Source organism: Musca autumnalis, unplaced genomic scaffold (genome assembly GCF_047663935.1).
Source record: "Musca autumnalis isolate F117 unplaced genomic scaffold, ASM4766393v1 scaffold_1, whole genome shotgun sequence".
NCBI lineage: Eukaryota > Metazoa > Arthropoda > Insecta > Diptera > Muscidae > Musca > Musca autumnalis.
In genome coordinates, this window is record NW_027411644.1 from 223,459,755 (window position 1) to 223,479,171 (window position 19,417).

A 19,417-nucleotide genomic window follows, 5' to 3' on the forward strand; every position below is an offset into this window, starting at 1 on the left:
TTAAGAAAGCTATAGATTCTCGTGGATTTTTTAAAATATTTTTAAGAAAGCTATAGATTCTCGTGGATTTTTTAAAATATTTTCAGAGAATCTACAAAGGGCTAGTGTATCCAAATCCATACCGGGTCATCGAGTTCGGTTCATATGCAAATGCTTTGTAATAAAACTCTACTTCTTGCATATTATTTACAAATACGATTCGAAAATTTGTTTACTTCTTTTCATCGACTCAAATCATATGTGTATGTATGCATGTATGTATTTTATTATATAAAAAGTATTTCACTTTGTCTAAGTAAACTCATAAGTCGTACTACAGCAAAATCAGACAGTTCCTTATTAACCCCATCAGTCAACCGGTAGCCAACCAACCGCAATTGTTATTGAATTTGTAAACGAAAACAAAAGATAAATTATTTTTAAATTCTTTTGTGTCTCTCTCTCCCTCTTGTTTCTTTCCCTGTGTTTTGTTGTCTTATTGTTGTTCTTTTTGTTTTGTTTTACCTGCAATCACGTTTTCTTTCTTTCAGTTCACTGAACTGCGTTTTTATTTTCAACGAGACAGAGACCGGTAAAAAAACGCTTTACTTGTGGCTATAGGAGGTTAATAGGATTCATTTGTAATTTGAAATCTGTAAAAAACAATAATCTTGAAATCTTGTTTCATTATTAAAATGAGTTTGAATTGAAACATTTGAATTAAATTGATTTGTAATTCAAATCAAGGTAAAAATTATGATTTAGCGGTAAAATGGATGTTCGATATAAACTTTTTGTATCTACTAGGAGAATGATTTTAATGGTTGTTGGTACTTCAGATTTTTTTTGGATATATCTAACAGATTCCTTAAGTATATAAAAAATGGTTTAAAATATTCCATAGGGAAACAAAATGTCTTCTTCGAAGGACTTTGAATCCAAAATTATAGAATTCAAAACAGCTTTGCCATTAACATCACAAAATTTCAATACGATTGTGGCTTTTATGAACAATTCGTAACTTTAATTGTCATATAATAGGTTTCCGTTTCAATTTGTTTTCAATTTCACAATTTAATGAGATTACAGACGGACATACGTCTGTCTGTCTGTTTTCATTGTTACCAATACCCACAATAAATGATCAAAGAACCACCATTAAATTCAAAATGGTTTAATTTTTTTTTCATTCCGCCTTCATAGAGCATAATAAATCTATGATTTAAATTTACAACAACTATGCATATAACAACAAATTGAACACCAGCAGGGTCTTGTAAGTGTTTTGTAATTGTAATCTTATTATTGTAACAATGACAACAACAAAAAGAGACATAAATGATGTCATAAAATACCGGACCATATCGTTTCATGTGTCACTGCTTCATTCTATGTACCATTACTTATGTATTTCAATACAAGACACTAGACAACAACACCAACAACATCATCATCATATGGGTTCAATACAATATTCCAATTAATGTTCATTTTACATTAATTGTTGTCAAGTTTATTGTCACCCAGTTGTAAAGTGTTGTGGATAGGGAGCCCACATTGGAGGGGAGCCCACAGTTTAATAAAGCAATAAAATAGATCTTGAAATACCACTCAAAAAAGTTAGCACCCAGAAAGATAAATCAATGCATGCTATCTATCATTACTTTTCCGCCAGAGCCGAATTTATGACTCATTTCAAATCGAGACTACATGTAAGTCTAGTTTTTTTATGTCAGTTTATGAAGTTCACAAGCTATTCTGCAGGAAATTTAGCTCTTCTATGAGAATACCTACAGCTCTTCCACGGGGAGACCTTTAATTCTTCTATGAAAAGATCTTTAACTTTTCTACGAGCAGACAATAAGCTCTTCTATGAGAAGACTTTAAGCTCTTCTATGAGAAGACCTTAATCTCTTCTATAAAAAGACCTTAAGCTCTTCTATAAAAAGACCTTAAGCTCTTCTATGAGAATACCTTAAGCTCTTCTATGAGAAGACCTTAAGCTCTCCTATGAGAAGACCTTAAGCTCTTCTATGAGAAGACCTTAAGATCTTCTATGAGAAGACCTTAACCTCTTCTATGAGAAGACCTCAAGCTCGTCTATGACAGGACCTTAAGATTTCCTATAAGAAGACCTTGAGCTCTTCTATGAGCATACCATATGCCCTTCTCATACAATAAGGCCTTAAGTTCTTGTATGAGAAGACCTCAAGCTCTTCTATGGGAAGACCTTAAGCTCGTCTATGAGATGACCTTAAGCTCTTCTATGAGAAGACCTTAAGCTATTCTATGAGAAGACCTTAAGCTCTTCTATGAGAAGACCTTAAGATCTTCTATGGGAAGACCTTCAGCTCTTCTATCAGAATACCCTTATGTCTCCTATGAGAAGATCGTCTTAGGCTCTTCTCTGCGAAGACCTTATAAATCTCTTCTATGAGAAGACCCTGTAAAGCTCTTCTATGAGAAGACCTTCAGCTTTTCTATGAGAAGACCTTCAGCTTTTCTATGAGAAGACCTTCAGCTCTTCTATGAGAAGACCCTCACCTCTTCTATGAGAAGACCTTCAGCCCTTCTATGAGAAGACCTTAGGCTCTTCTATAAGAAGGTCTTAGGCTCTACTATGAGAAGACCTTAAACTCTTCTATGAGAAGACCTTAAGCTCTTCTATGAGAAAACCTTAAGATCTTCTATGAGAAGACCTTAAGCTCTTCTGTGAGAAGACCTTAAGATCTTCTATGAGAAGACCTTGACCTCTTCTATGAGAAGACCTTAAGCTCTTCTATGGGATGACCTTAAAGTCTTCTATGAGAAGACCTTAAGCTCTTCTATGAAAAGACCTTAAGCTCTTCTATGAGAGGACCTTAAACTCTTCTATCAGAAGACCATAAGCTCTTCAACGGGAAGACCTTAAGCTCTTCATTGAGAAGACCTTAAGCTCTTCATTGAGAAGACCTTAAGCTCTTCTATGAGAAGACCTTAAGCTCTTCTATGAGAAGACTTTAGGCTCTTTTATAAGAAGACCTTAGGCTCTTTTATAAGAAGACCTAAGGCTCTTCTATGAGAAGACCTTAAGCTCTTCTATGAGAAGACCTAAGGCTCTTCTATGAGAAGACCTTAAGCTCTTCTATGAGAAGACCTTAAGCTCTTCTATGAGAAGACCTTAAGCTCTTCTATGAGAAGACCTTAAGATCTTCTATGAGAAGACCTTAAGCTCTTCTATGAGAAGACCTTAAGCTCTTCTATGAGAATATGTTAAGCTCTTCTATGAGAATACCTTCAGTCCTTCTATGAGAATACCTTATAAATTTTTTCTATGCGAAGACCTTGTAAAGCTCTTCTATGAAAATATCTTCTCAATCTCTCCTATCTTTTTCTATGAGTAGACCTTCTTCTATTAGAAGACCTTAAGCTCTTCTATGAGAAGACCTTAACCTCATCTATGAGAAGACCTTAACCTCTTCTATGAGAAGACCTTAAGCTCTTCTATGAGAAGACCTTAAAGTCTTTTATGAGAAGACCTTAAGCTCTTTGATGAGAAGACCTTAAGCTCTTCGATGAGAAGACCTGAAGCTCTTCTCTGAGAAGACCTTATAAATCTCTTCTATGAGAAGACATTGTAAAGCTCTTCTATGAGAAGATCCTGTAAAGCTCTTCTATGCGAAGACCTTGTTAAGCTCTTCTATGAGAATACCTTAAGCTCTTCTATGAAAATATCTTCTCAATCTCTTCTATCAGAAAAATCTTAAGCTCGTCTATGAGAAGACCTGAAGCTCTTCGATGAGAATACCTTAAGCTCGTCTATGAGAAGACCTTAAGCTCTTCGATGAGAAAACCTTAAGCTCTTCTATGAGAAGACCTTAAGCTCTTCTATGAGAACAAGAACTTAAGCTCTTCTATGAGAAAAGGAATAAAGCTCTTATACGATAAGAAGGCCAAAAACTCTTCTATGAAAAGACGTTTAGCTCTTTTATGAAAATATATTTTGCCTTTTAACTCTTCTACGATGATATTTAGCTCTTCTATGAAATGGTCTCTAGGTCATTTATGAGAAGACACTAAGCTCTTCTGTGAGAAGACTATAGGCTCTTGTGGGAGAGGATCATAAGTTAGTCTATGATAAGATCCTATGATCTTATGATAAGATCCTAAGACTCTTTTTGAGAAAGTCTTGTACGAACAACTTAAAGCAGGTCGTCAGCTCTTCTATGATACTGAGCTTTTTTTCGAGAACTCTTATCTCTTTTGTTTAGTGCATTTAAGTTTTTTAGGAGAAGACCTTGAGCTCCCAAAAACTATTCTATGAGAAGACCGTAGAGCTTTTCTATAGGCACACTGGGAAGCTCTTCTGGGAGAAGACCTATTGTTTTTTTTTATTGGAAGGCCTATTGTTCTGTGTGAAAACTTACATTTTTATATAAGGATACCTTGCCAAAATAGTCTTATTTCATAGAAAATCAAATGATCTTCCTTCATAAAAAAGAGAAGAAAAAAGAAAAAAAAAAGAGAAGAGTTATTGCTCTCATATATAAGACCCCAATTGATCTCCATCCATAGTCATCTTAAATGAACTCCTTCCAAATCCAAGTCTCATTCTTTTTTACTTGGCTTATCACTGTTTGATAATTTTATCTCCTTTTTATACATTGTTTCATGTGTTTTTTAAAGGGTTCATATATTAAATTATCTAACTCTCATGCTGTCAAAGAATTCTCCCCGACATGATAGTGCTAATAATTCAAAACACCCCCATCATCATACATAGATGGCAAATGCATAAAAAAACGTACGAAAGTCCTCTTCTATTTCATCATAACACTCAACGTAATTGAACATTCACTACTCAATGGGATATCACAACGAAAAAAAACGAAAAGAGCCAGGGAATTAAAATTTCCTGTTGCAAATACCACTGGGTGAATGTGCTAAGACCACCATACGCATGGATACAGCCATGACCGACCGACCGGGCGACGGGTCTTTCATACAATCTGTGCACAAGTGCAAGAGAAACTATTCAAATAAAGTGTTTAATTTAATTTATGACCCCAACCAGTTTTGCTGCTGGCTGACTGGCAGGCTTGCTAAGTATGAACGGATGACTAGGAATGGTCAGTGAAGAGAGGCAATAGCAAGCAATGCAACACCGGATGACACACCCGGCATAGTTATATGAAAAATGGTTTATTGCGCTGAAGAAATGCACTAAGAGAAGTTGTTAAAGAAGGGAATCACATTGTCACATTGGGAGATATTTTTGGGGTATGAGAAATACACGAAAAATAAATAAAATATAATAATAGAAGGGTTTTTGCAAATAGAATTGTTAAACCTGCAAACAATTCTGCACATTTACCAATTATAATACTTGTTTCGCTGTTGGTTGGGGAGCTCATCAAACACCTTGAATGTGAAGAGGCTTCTACAGGGTCCATATATCATTATTAAGTTACAACATTTCTACTTCAGTGAGTATGCTAACGAGGGTATATACAACCCCAAGTATGTTTGGACGAAATCCGTTTCAGACAATTTGGAGTTGATTTAGCCATGTCCGTCCGTTTATCTGTCTGGCTGCCTGGAGCGCACTCGAACGGATCAATCGATTCAGTCCAAAATTTGGCCTTCGTAAAACTTAGTTAAAGTTCGAAGATAAGCCATATCGATCCACTCCTTCAGGTATCTCCCCCACAATAGTTCAAAAATGTTTGGAAAAATTGTGCACACGATAACTCTTGAAGGGACAGACCGATTAAGTCCATACTTTACACATCGCAATATATATACCAGATATAGATCAGGTTCGAATACGGACTACTACTTTTTCACTTGTTAACCTATTTTTTCGCACAGTGTATTGTGCAAAATTGCCTTAATGGGGGAGTGGACACATTTTACAATATAAATTACATCTCATGCAATTTAATTTACATAAATGCATAACTTAGGCATGACAAATGATTGCCAGAAGTCAAAGTTAATATCGACTTCCCTTTTACACTTCTTCTTCTTTTCTTTTTCTTTTGCTGCATCATCCTCCCTTTATCCTTCTGAAATTGCAGATTGTAATAAATCCATAATTAAATTAGTTAATTAATTTCCTTTCATTTATTTTTTCTCACTCTCCTTTTTTCTTCTTTTCCAGATTATGCTCGCTGACAATAACCCGTTTAACAATATTAACACCGCTACCGGGCGATATGACATCGCTGTCGTTGGCGGTGAAAATGCAAAGTTCCAAGCGTACACTACGCTCTCACGAAATACCCATAAGTGGAGCTAGTTTTATGCCAATTGCCTCGGGCAATAATACATCAACATCATCGACTGGTGGTGGTGCCACAGGTGGCATTGGTGGTGGCACAGGAGGTAATGTTAGCAATACAGGCGGTGGTACCACCTCTAATACCACAGCCAACAATTCCAGCGCTGGAGGAATGGGTAATCTATCGATAATGCAACAAGGCAATACATCCCACACCTCAGCAATGCATAATTCAGCTCAATCAAATATTGGTGGCAGTGGCGGCGGTAATTCGCACATGGTTGGTACACCCGGAAATATTGGAAATGTCGGCATTGGTACAACCGGCAATCCCACGGCTGGCTTGCTAATGAGTGGCAGTGTGCCATTGTCTGAAACTGAACTGGATTTAAATTTTAGTCTTCAATATCCTCATTTCATAAAACGTGATGGCAATAGGTGAGTATACTCAACATTCAAGCCTATTGTTGTAGTCTAGTTGGTTATGTGTTAATGGTTGATAACTCCTCCCCTCCTCACATCTCTCCACCCATGCAATTTCCCCATCCCCCCATGAACATTTTATACAACTGCTAGTTTTACAACTTGTAATCCCATTTAATTAGCATTAAAACCGGACAACACATCCTGTTACTCCTGTTAATGTCCATTAAACCATCCATCATTATATTTCATGTAGTTGATAGTTTGCATTTGGTTTTTGTCGGAACAAAGTTTGATTAAAACTCACAACAACATCTGGCAGCAATGGCGCGGCAGCGACATCGACAACTTTAAGCAGCAGCAAACATTGTTTCAGCTGGTAATTGGTAAACATTTAAAGCTCATTTTATCCTCAGTTTGGCTTCATTTATCGTTGTTGTTGTTTTTGTTTGATTATGGGTACATTTTGCAATAAAGTTAAGGTTGCAAATTGCCTGTCATTAACTGGAATTTTATTAGGCATTGAAGAGAATTTGTAAGGCGAACTTAGCACATAGCTAATTTGCTTTAAAACAGGAAACTGCTAAAGATCTTCTCACAAAGTACTTGAAGACAGTCGAACGTTTTGCTATATAATAGCCTATTATAGGGTTTCTTATAGATTAGCTCAAGGTCTTCTCATGGAATAGCCCTTAAGGTCTTCTCTTAGAAGAGTTTTAGGCCTTCTCAAGAAGAACTTTCGGTCTTCTCGTACAAGAGTTTTAGTTCTATTCAAAGAAGAGCTTTAGGTTTACTCATGGAAGAGCTTAAGCTCTTCAAATATACGTTTTCTAAAAACGAGGTTTTCTCATAGTAAAAGGTCTTCTTATTAAAAAGCTCAAGGTCTTCGCATAGAAGAGAGTTGTATGTCTTTTCAGAGAAAAGAAAAAGGCTTTTTGTAGAACTCAGAAAAAGGTTTTTTGTAGAACTACTTAATAATTTTGGAAGAATAGTGTGTGATCTTCACATAGAAGAGCTTAAGGTTTTATTATAGAAAGGTAAAGATCTTCTCATAGAAGAGCTTAATGTCTTCTCATAGAATAGTTTAAAGTTTTCTAACAGAAGTTCTAAAGGTTTTCTCATAGAAGAGATTAAGTTTTTCTTATAGAAGAACTTAAAATCTTCTTATAGGAGAGTTTAAAGTCTTCTTCTCATAGAAGGGCTTAAGGTCTTCTAGTCTATAGATGAGCTGCTGGTGTTCTAATGAAGAGCTTTAAGGTCTTCTCATGAAGAAATTAATTTTTCTTCTCTTCTCATAGAAGCGCTTATGGCAGGGATGTCAACTGTTCTGAGATAAAAATCGCTATAGCCACATACGCACCATAGATCTGTAGCGATTTTTACCTTAAACAGTTGACATTCCTGCTTAAACAGTGGTTTTTGTACGTCAAAAATCACCACAAGTAGCGGGAAAACCACCAACTTGGCACCCCTGAAACTTGGCACCCCTGGCTTATGGTAATTTTCACTTCTGATAGAAGAGCTGAAGGTCTTCTCATAGAAGAGCTGAAGGTCTTCTCATAGATGAGCTGAAGGTCTTCTCATAGAAGAGCTGAAGGTCTTCTCATAGAAGAGCTGAAGGTCTTCTCATAGAAGAGCTGAAGGTCTTCTCATAGAAGAACTGAAGGTCTTCTCATAGAAGAGCTGAAGGTCTTCTCATAGATGAGCTGAAGGTCTTCTCATAGAAGAGCTGAAGGTCTTCTCATAGAAGAGCTGAAGGTCTTCTCATAGAAGAGCTGAAGGTCTTCTCATAGAAGAGCTGAAGGTCTTCTCATAGAAGAACTGAAGGTCTTCTCATAGAAGAGCTGGAGGTCTTCTCATAGAAGAGCTGAAGGTCTTCTCATAGAAGAGCGGAAGGAAGAACTGTAAGTATTTTCGTAGAAGAGCTTAAGTTTTTTTATAGGAGAACTTAAAATCTTCTTACAGAGAAGGTCGTCGTCTCATAGAAGAGCCGGGTCATCTTCTTTTCTCATCTTCTATTCTAATAGAAAAGCTGTGGTTCTTCTTTTCTTCTCTTTGAAGAACTAAAGGTCTTTTTCTCTTCTATTTTTTCTATTATCTGTAAAGAGCTACGGGCCTTCTTTTCTTCTCATTGAACAACTTACGTTTTTCTTCTCTTCTCATAGAAGGCTTAAGATAATTTTCTCTTCTGATAGAAAAGCTGAAGGTCTTCTCATAGAAGAGCTGAAGGTCTTCTCATAGAAGAGCTGGAGGTCTTCTCATAGAAGAGCTGAAGGTCTTCTCTTCTGATAGAATATCTGAAAGCCTTCTTCTTTTTTCATAGACGAGCTGAAGGGTCCTTTTATTAAAGAGCAGAAGATCTTATTCTCTTCCCATAGAAGAGCTAAAGGAAGAATAGTTTAAGCTCTTCATAGAATAGCTTTAGGTATTTTCGTAAAAGAGCTTAAGTTTTTTATTGTAGAGCTTAAAATCTTCTTACAGAGAACTTAAAACCTCCATATAGGAGAGCTGAAGGTCGTCTTCCCACAGAAGAGCTGGGTCATCTTCTCTTCTCATGTTCTTTTCTAATAGAAGAGCTGTAGGTTTTCTTTTCTTCTCATAGAAGACTTTAAGTTCTTCTTTTTTTCTCATAGAAGGACTTAAGGTCTTGTCCTCTTCTCATAGAACAGCTGAGGGTCTTCTCTTTTATTTTTTTCTATAAAAGAGCTGCGGGTCTTCTAAGGTCTTCTTCTCTTCTCATGGAAAAGCTGAAGGTCATCTTCTCTTCTCATAGAAGAGCTTAAGTCTTCTCATAGAAGAGCTTTAATCTTCTCATAGAAGAGCTTAAGGTATTTTCATAGAAGAGCTTAAGGTTTTCTAATAGAAGAGCTTAATGTCTTCTCATAGAAAGGCTTAAGGTTTTCTCATAGAATAGCTTAAGGTCTTCTCATCGAAGAATTTAAGGCATTTTCTTAGAAGACCTTAAGGACTTCCTATAGAAGAGCTGAAGGACTACTTCTCATAGAAGAGCTTAAGGCATTCTCATAAGGTCTTTTTCTTTTTTCGTAGAAGCGTTACAGGTCTTCTTCTCCTCTCACAGAAGAGTTGAAGGTCATTTTCTTTACCCTTAGAAGAGCTGAAAGTATTTTTTCTAGTAGAAAATCTGAAGGTCTTCTTATCACAGAAGGTCATCTTCTCTTCTCTTAGAAGAGCTGATGGTCATCTTCCGTTCTTTTAGAAGATCTGATGGTCATCTTCTCTTCTCATAGAAGAGCTGAAGGCCTTCTTCAGAAGTTCTTATTTTCTTCTCTTAGAAGAGCAGAAGGTCTTCTCTTTTTATAGACGAGCTGAAAGGGTCTTTTTCTCTTTTTATAAAGGAGCAGAAGTTCTTATTCTCTTCTCATAGAAGAGCTGAAGGTCTTCAGAAGATCTTATTCTCTTCCCATAGAAGAACTAAAGGAAGAAGAGTTTAAGCTCTTCGTAGAAGAGCTTTAATTATTTTCACAGAAGAGCTTAAGTTTGTTTTTTATAGGAGAACTTAAAATCTTCTTACAGAGAACTTAACACCTCCTTATAGGGAACTGAATGTCTTCTATTCCCATAGAAGAGCTGCAGGTGGTCTTCTCATAGAAGAGCTGCGGGTCTTCTTTTCTTCTCACTGAAGAACTTAAGTTTTTCTTCTCTTCTCATAGAAGAGCTTAAGGTAATTTTCTCTTCTGATAGAAGAGCTGAAGGTCTTCTCATAGAAGAGCTGGAGGTCTTCTCATAGAAGAGCTGGAGGTCTTCTCATAGAAGAGCTGAAAGTCTTCTCATAGAAGAGCTGAAGGTCTTCTCATAGAAGAGCGGAAGGAATAACTTTAAGTATTTTCGTAGAAGAGCTTACATTTTTTTTTATAGCAGAACTTAAAATCTTCTTACAGAGAAGGTCGTCGTCTCATAGAAGAGCTGGGTCATCTTCTCTTCTCATCCTCTATTCTAATAGAAAAGCTGTGGTTCTTCTTTTCTTCTCTTTGAAGAACTAAAGTTCATCTTCTCTTCTCATAGAAGGGCTTAAGGTGTTCTTCTAGTCTCATATAAAGCTGAAGGTCATCTTCTCTTCTAATAGACAATCTGATGGTATTTTTCTCTTCTATTTTTTCTATTATCTTTAAAGAGCTACGGGCCTTTTTTTCTTCTCACTGAACAACTTAAGTTTTTCTTCTCTTCTCATACAAGAGCTTAAGGTAATTTTCTCTTCGGATAGAAGAGCTGAAGGTCTTCTCATAGAAGAGCGGAAGGAAGAACTTTAAGTATTTTCGTAGAAGAGCTTAAGTTTTTTTTATAGGAGAACTTAAAATCTTCTTACAGAGAAGGTCGTCGTCTCATAGAAGAGCTGGGTCATCTTCTCTTCTCATAAGCGGGTCTTCTTTTCTTCTCATTGAAGAACTTCTAGTCTCATAGAAGATTTGAAGGTCATCTTCTCTTCTATTTTTTCTATTATCTTTAAAGTGCTACGGGCCTTCTTTTCTTCTCATAGAAGAACTGAAGTTCTACTTCTCTTCTCATAGAAGAGCTAAAGGTCTTCTTGTCATAGAAGAGCGGAAGTGTTTCTTCTCTTCCCATAGAAGAGCTGAAAGCTTTCTTCTCTTCTCATAGAAGTACTCAAAGCCTTCTTCTTTTGTCATAGAAGAGCTGAAGGTCTTCTTCTCTTTTCATAAAAGAGCATAGATGACCTGAAGGTTTCCTTATTGTAGAACATAAGGTCTTCTTGTAGGAGAACCTAAAATCTTCTTATACCAAACTTTAGGACGTCTCATAGAAACAGCTCAACTTCTTATTAAAGAAGATTTTAAGGACTTCTTATAGAAAAGCTTAAGGTCTTATCCTATAGAAGAGCTTACGTTATTATCTTATAAAAGAGCTTTATGCCTTCTCTTATAGATTATTTTAGGATATTCTCTTATTGAAGAGCTAACGATTTCTTTATTATAGAAGAGCTGAAGGTCTTCATGTAGAAACTTAGAGTGTATTATGTTTCGGGACCTGTAAACGAGGTTTTAGACTGCTAATAATGAAAATTTCGATGCTAATAATGAAGTCAGTTTTCTGTTTTGTGGGGAAGCGTAGAAATTGTCTTTCGGGAGGACAACCAGAAAAATAATCCGTGGATTGTCTCGTTGATGTAAAGAGCATGAACATGTTAACTGTTTCCATTGTGTGTAAATAAATGTCCTGTACAAATGTTTCCACAATTCCATTCTTCAAAATATGCGTGTAAAGACATTCCAAACAAATACCAACCCAGCTTCACCTCCAGTGTCTTGTGTCCAAAGCTGAAATTTTCAACTGTATGAAATACATTCATTAGTCCTTCTTCACATTTTTCTTCTTCTTCTTCTATTTGATTTCTATTAATTATTCTCTATTCTATTTTCCTCCCCCCACTCCAATAAATATCTTCATTTCTGTGTTAATCTTCAAATCAACCAAAAAAAAAAAAAAAAACAAAAACTGTTAAATGCTCCTGCAAATTTGTGTTGTATTTGTTGCTTGCCTGTCATCACCACAACACCCGCTCTGCGTAAAACGTTATGTGGGGTCCTGAACACCAAACCCAACCGACAAAAAAAAACCAAATGAAAAAAAAAAATTAATTAATAAAACCAAAACAAAAACAAAAATGTTCTATATCCTGTCAATATATATTAGCACACGTTATGGTTATCAATTGCCTTTTTTCTTCTTCCTACCACCACCCTCACGCGACGATAATAATTCTCACAGACTGGTCATACTATTACAACGACGCAAAAAATACAAATCACGCACCATACTGGGCTATAAAACTCTGGCCGAGGGCTTCATACGCATGGATGCTGTATTGCAGAAATCAATGGATATGACTGTGGAATTGACAGCTTCCGGCAAAAATGGTCGTCCCGGTACAACAGTGGCCTGCCTACGTGCCGAACGTGTTTCGTCCATTCCAGTTGATCATGACAATAAAAATAATAATAGTGTCCTATTGGCAGGTATGTACATGCTCAACTTAACTGAACTGAATCTATTATTAATTTTTGTATTTTGATTTGAAGAGAGATATTCTCTTCATTCACGACAACAAACAGCAGCAACAAGTTTTATTCATCATTTATTCTAAGTAACTGAATGAATGAAAGGTTTTATGAGGTACAAGAAATAAACATAAACTAGTATCACGTGCGAAAAAAAACTGTTTTTATGTTATAATAAACTTTGAAGAAGTGTGGTGGTAGTTTGCGAATCATGTTGGTTTTTATGATGTTTAAAGTAGTTCGAGAAAAAAACATACTGGATAAATTATGTTGTGCTATTCGTGTAATCACAAACCCAAACATCAACTTATGTCTACGTCTCCGATGTACCTATAATAAATACTGTGCCAAATTAAACTAAAATTGCTTCTTACGAATTATTGAAGATTTTAGGTTATCGGTGTATGAATTGTTGGGTAGATTAGTCGACTTAAAAGAGTTTATTGATTTCATTGTACTTTTATACGTTGGGGTTCTCAGGTAGTAAAGTGTCTTGCAGTAATTTTCTACATAGATTTGTTATATTACTTTGAAGTTACTCAGTAGTTCCAGATAGTTTACCGGTTCCAATCTACTCACAAAATCTTTAGACTGGTGAGTTCAACACGGAGATGTCATATGAGGGAGTCAATTGTCCCCTCACAGCATTACCAGTAACCAGTAGTTCTGGTTAGATAATACATTATATGCCCCATTACCTGTAACTAACTACGAATTCGAACGATACGTATGGAAAAAATTTTCAAGTACACAGAAAAAAATTTTAGCCATTTGATTATAAAATTCAAAGATTCAATCAAAAATTTATCGATTGTCATATTGACAAAATTCAATAAAATTATTTGATCACAAAGTAAAAATACAAATGATAAAATATTTCTCCTATTGACAAAAATATTTATCATAATATTCCACATTTTGCTTAATATGTCAATATTTGAAATATTTTATCAGTTCAATATAAAAAAATCGATAAATATTTTAATCAATATTAAAATTTCGTCAATATGATAATTTTTTATCGCCGATTTTTTTTCTGTGTAACAAAAGCAACCAATAGTCTATTTTGTGAGATACAGAGCTTTAACGCAGTTAGGGGACAATAGACTACCTCCTATGACATCCCCATGTTAAATTCACCCGTCTAAAGCATTGTGAGTTGATTGAAAGGTAACCAGTAAACAATCTGGAACTACTAGGTAAAAACAAGTACAAAATTATTAGCCGGCTTACCCCAAAACCTGTGAGAATTGAGACTTTATGGAATGAGTGAAATTGTTGCCTCTCTTCAGGAGGCCAATGCATTTGATAGGGATATTCGTGCCCACAGAGATCTTGAGATTTCAAACAATGTTTTGAGGGAGATTAGCTGTCCCAGAGAACGTGAAAAGCTTGTCAAACTACAGCTAGTTATGATATAAAATGTAGGAAAACGAATTGCGATATACTATACTGCGCTATACTTCTATGGCCCATATTCGAATTTAAACTAAGTAGGGAAAATATTAGGCTGAAGAAAGTTTGGAGCAAATCGGTTACTCAATTTCAAGTGCATTTTTGATGAGCCACATTTTTATAATCTCCACTACAATATGGAGGGTATAATTAAATTTGTTATTCCATTTGTAACACATCGAAATATTCATCGGAGACTCTATAAAGTATATATGTTCTTGATCAGGGTAAAATTCTAAGTCGATATAACCATGTTCGTCTGTCCGTCTGTTGAAATTAAGATACAGCTCGCAATTTTTAAGATAGAGCGTGTAATTTGATATAGGAGTTTCTATTACTCCTAGGATGTTTGGTATTGCAAATGGGCTATATCGGTCCACGTTTTGATATAGCCCCATAGAACGGTACCACCCGTTTTTCGGTATTTTGAAGGTTTAGCCTCAATATTACACCGAAATGGCTGAAATTTGGTACTTAGTCTTGGTTGGGAGTATAAAACTTTCTCCCAAAAGTTTGTCGATATAGGCCCACGCCTTCATATAGCCCCCATAGAACGTACCTCCCGATTTTCGGTATTTTTAAGGTTGTGGCCACAATAATCCACCGAAATGCCTGAAATTTGGTACATGGTCTTCATTTAAGGTATTAAACGTTCCATAGGAAATTTGTCATTATAGGTACACGCCTTCATATAGCCCCATAGAACGTACCTCCCGACTTTCGGTGTTTTGAAGGTTGTGGTCTCAATATCCCTCAGAAATGGCCGAAATTTGGTATTTAGTCTTCGTTTGGGGTACACAACGTTTCCCCAGAAACATGTCGGGACAGGTCCACGCCTTAGTATAGCCCACATAGAACGGCACATCCCGATTTTCGGTGTTTTGAAGGTTGTGGTCTCAATATTCCTCAGAAATGGCCGAAATTTGGTATTTAGTCTTCGTTAGGGGTACATAACGTTTTCGCAGAAACATGTCGGTACAGGTCCACGCCTTAGTATAGCCCACATAGAACGGCACCTCCCAATTTCCGGTATTTTGAAGGTTGTTGCATCAATATTCCACCGAAATGGCTGACATTTAGTATTTGGTCTTCATTTGGGGTATTAAACGTTCCATATGAAATTTTTCGGTATTGGTCCACGCCTTCATGTAGCCCACATAGAACTGTGCCACCGGAATTTCGGTATTTTGAAGTTTTTAGCCTCATTATGACCCGAAATGGTTGAAATTTGTTACTTAGTCTTCGTTGGGGGCATAAAACTGTCTCCCAGAAATTTGCCAGTATAGGTCCACGGCTTCATATAGCCCCTGTAGAACAGTATCTCCCGATTTTCGCTATTTTGAAGGTTGTGGCCACAGCAACCCACCGAAATGGCTGAAATTTGGTGTTAAGTGTTTGGTGGAGGTAAAAGCCTTTCTAACTGAAATTCATCGGTATAGGTCAACGTTTCGATATAGCCCCCATAGAACGATACCTCCCGATTTTGGTAATTCTGAAGTTTGTGACGCCAATATTCCACAGAAAGACTGAAATTTGTTATTTAGTCCTCCATGGGGTTATAAAATATTCAAGGAGAGAATTATCAGAATAGGTCCGCGGGTTCCAATATCCCCCATAGAAGCATACCTCTTGATTTTCGGTATTTTGAAGGTTTTACCGAAATATCGGAAATTTGGTATTTTGTCTTCTTTGAGTCTAAAAACTTTCCGCCAGAAATATGTAGTTATAGATCGACGTTTTGATATAGCCCTCATAGAACGGTACCTCCCGATTTTCGGTATTTTGAACGTTAGCCACATTGTTTTACCGAACTTTCTGAAATTTGGTATTTAGTCTTCTTCATAAACGAAACTTCAATACAACTCGTGGGGGAGGGTATAACAAGTTCGGCCCGGCCGAACTTAACGCCGTTCTTACTTGTTTAGTTTACTTTTTTACTGTCGCGCCACTAGATCAGTGATTTGGACCAGTATGCACCGAAGACCACATGTTTGAACCTACGTTCATGCTTTGTGTCATGACATCACCTTTGGGTGTTATGTGACGCCCGATCTTTTCCTTTCCTTCAATTATCCAGATTAAATGAAAACTTTTCCCATTTTAATTGAAATAAACCCTTTTCCAATGGTCCACGAGAGCAACTATAACGCTTTCTCAAAAATATATTTCTATGTAACTACATTTGTAACAAATTTAAATTTTTACCTATCCTGTTTAAAATGATGTGATGATTTTTCGTCTATATTTGCTAACATAGTACCCGAAAGCTCTAAAAATCCTACTATTGAAAGTAGTGATTCCCCAATCTTTAATCAACTTCCTTGAGGTAACTCTTTCACAAAAGTTCAACAATTTTGTGCTTCAATCCTGTTTAAGGTCACTTTTCGGATCGTGATGGGATTTTAATAGCGGATAGTCAGTGCTATCATGACTATAATAGTATAATTTTTTTCTAGCGCAAATCAAATTGCATGCAAATACGACTGATTCTTTGATACTTGTTTAAATTCGTTCCACCGTTTTATATGAATTCCCATTTTAAATCTGGAGCGCCTTTTTGCGTTAACATTCGTACTTCATCATTAAACTTATATGTTTACTTCTGACATTTGCATAGTTTTCTTATTTATTCTTTAGCATTGAATATAATATTCTCTGTTTATATGTACATACATTAACACTTTACGAAAGCAACCGAAGAGCTGCGCAGTTTCTTTATTTCGTAGTTCCAACTGCAGCATTTGCATTTTCACCTTTAATATTTACTGTAGGGTCCTTTAGTAAACTCCCAATGCAGTGGGTGGTTGGTGGGGTGGTGTTTGTGTGGTCCTATGCTAACTTAAGTGGTTTTCGCTTAGCATTGCGGTTTCTTAAATCTCTACCTCCTTTGTTTTACATTTGTTCGTTATTTGCAAAACTCCCAATGTCGGAGACAAGCACAGAATGTCTTTATTGCAATGCTTCATTTACCTCAATTCTTATTCTATTTATAAACCACTAAATGTTTTAAAAGTTGTAGTTGCTGGTGGTAGGTGTGGTATGGAGGTGCATTCTATTCACTTACCATCTTCAATGGTGATTTTCCTTTCAACGACAACAATTTTTTGTTTAACTTTTTGCGGTTGAAAATTCTTTTGTTAATATTATATAATTTTTATGTGATGATGATGATGATGATGGTGGTGGTTACCTTTGGATTTTCGTCTTAATACAAATATTTGCTTTAGCGGTGATTTTATTCTGAAGACGTTAGGGGGTGGGAACTTTTTTAATCGGATTCATATTAATCTCTTTAAATGGTAAATGTTTTTGTTTTGTTTTCATTTATTGCTGTGCAGAAATAGACTACAAAAATTGTCCAATTTTAAGAGGTATTACATACAACTACAAAGAAATTTTATTTTTGGCCTAATGGATTAATTTATTAAAATTTTTATACGTCGTCCCATTTTTGGTTGGACTCCAACTTCGAATAATAAAATACACATGTACAAATGTTCAAGATTTTAAATATTTTGCATCATATTTGATAATCTGTTGGGGTTTTGTAATGACTTCTTTAAAGGAAATATTCGTTTGAATAGAACCAATAGGCACATCCAACATCGTATACGCCAACAAAAATATATTTCAATACAATTTCTGGTCTGAGTAGAAAATTTTTCGAATAACAAAACTTATGTATGTGTATGAGTGTAATCAGTAGAGTATGGGGTTGGGAATTCCCGCCCCGGGATTTCCCCAAATTTTTGACTGGATTTCCCGGGAAACAAATACAAATACCCGTAGTATTTTCATGTATAAATCATATATCACGGTGTGCCTTAACTAAATTTAAATGAAAGGTGCTTACACCTGGGAAGTTTTTGCGGATTCTGAAACTGCAATGTTCATAGACGAGAAAAATAAGAAACAAAAAAAAAAATCGCCGCCGATTTATTTTTGTTTTTTCATTTTTCTTATCTATGAATATAGTAGTTTCAGAATCCACAAAAACTTCCGACATGAAAGGAGTTGAGTAAGAAGGATGAAATAAATGTTTGAAAAGATTCGCCATGAAATGTACGAATAGATTCGCCATTCGATTTGGCTGAAGAAGCTACAATAACGCTAAACAGAGACATTAAACCATTAATCACGCCATATCTCAGAAACTTGACGTGTGGTGAAAATTTGTTTTTGGGTTTTTGGTACACTCACCAACAGCATTCATCTCCAAAAGGAATTTTCCGCCCACAGACTTTGATTTCCATTTTGTAGCACACTGTAATTTATCGATATTTTTCGAAAATTTTCCACTTTCTCAAGGCCAAAACTTAAGGAACATTCCACTTTTTTTGAGATGTAGTAGAGAGTTCCTAATTATTGTCTTGGCTACAACTTTTGTCTTTGTGTTGGATCGAAAATCTCAATGGTTTGGCTGAAAAAATAAATATTGAGTATTTGTGGGATAGGTATCTAAAAATTCCATGTACAAATCCAGATCCGAAAATTCGAAAAAGTATCAGTCGTCTTTGCCGTCAGAAATATATTAACATCCTGCTTGACTTTGGCTTTCTATCAATCTTTATCTTTCGATCTGGTCAAAATTCTGTAACTTTTGAACGGATAGAGATATTTTCACAATTCTTTTTTTGTTAGACAGATAACACAATCAGCTTTCTGGTGAATTATAAGCGGTCAACATCGGTCTGGTAGTTGCAGAGGAATTCAATGTCAAAGTTAAACTTTTGAATTTTTTTACTATTTTTCATAAAAATATCAGTGCTTTTGTGTTTTTATATCTTCTTATATATTAAGGATGGTCAAACGTCAATAAATAAACTAAAAAAATGCAAAAAAAAATTAAAAAAAATTTTCGACAAAAAAAAATTAAAAAAAAAATTTCACAAATTTTTCACATTAAAAAGTGCAAAAAAATTAAATCTTTTCAAAAATTAAAATAAAATGCTCCTTGGGTGTTCATAAAACTTATATAACTCACATGAAAACTCATATACACGAAAAAATTTTAATTTGTGTAAAAAAGCTGTAATTGATATGGGAATTGGTATGGAAAAACACACATTTTTACCCATGTAATTTCAATAAATTTAAAAAAGTGTTAAACGGACGGAACGGGACGGGAACAAAAGTATATATGGGCTAAATGAGGAGACTTTCGGGCATATTTCTGTGGAAACAGAACATTGTTCCATGTTGTTCCACAAAAGTTCTAGTCCACTAAATTTGGATTTTCATAAAATTTAGTACCTGAGGAAAAATA

The 19,417-nt window shown here is 35.6% G+C and overlaps 1 protein-coding gene across 30 annotated transcripts in view; it reads left to right on the top strand.

The window, feature by feature from the left end:
• The window catches only part of KrT95D (phosphofurin acidic cluster sorting protein KrT95D), a 327,318-nt gene that overhangs the window by 205,327 nt on the left and 102,574 nt on the right, over positions 1–19,417 (top strand). For 17 of the 30 annotated variants that reach the window (XM_073960292.1, XM_073960287.1, XM_073960291.1 and 14 more), the window contains 2 exons: positions 6,122–6,679; positions 12,407–12,654. In XM_073960292.1, the coding sequence (XP_073816393.1) occupies positions 6,122–6,679; positions 12,407–12,654 (806 nt within the window). Of the gene's footprint in view, positions 1–6,121; positions 6,680–12,331; positions 12,655–19,417 lie in introns of all 30 variants that reach the window. The other 13 variants (XM_073960285.1, XM_073960280.1, XM_073960276.1 and 10 more) reach the window with 1 other exon arrangement.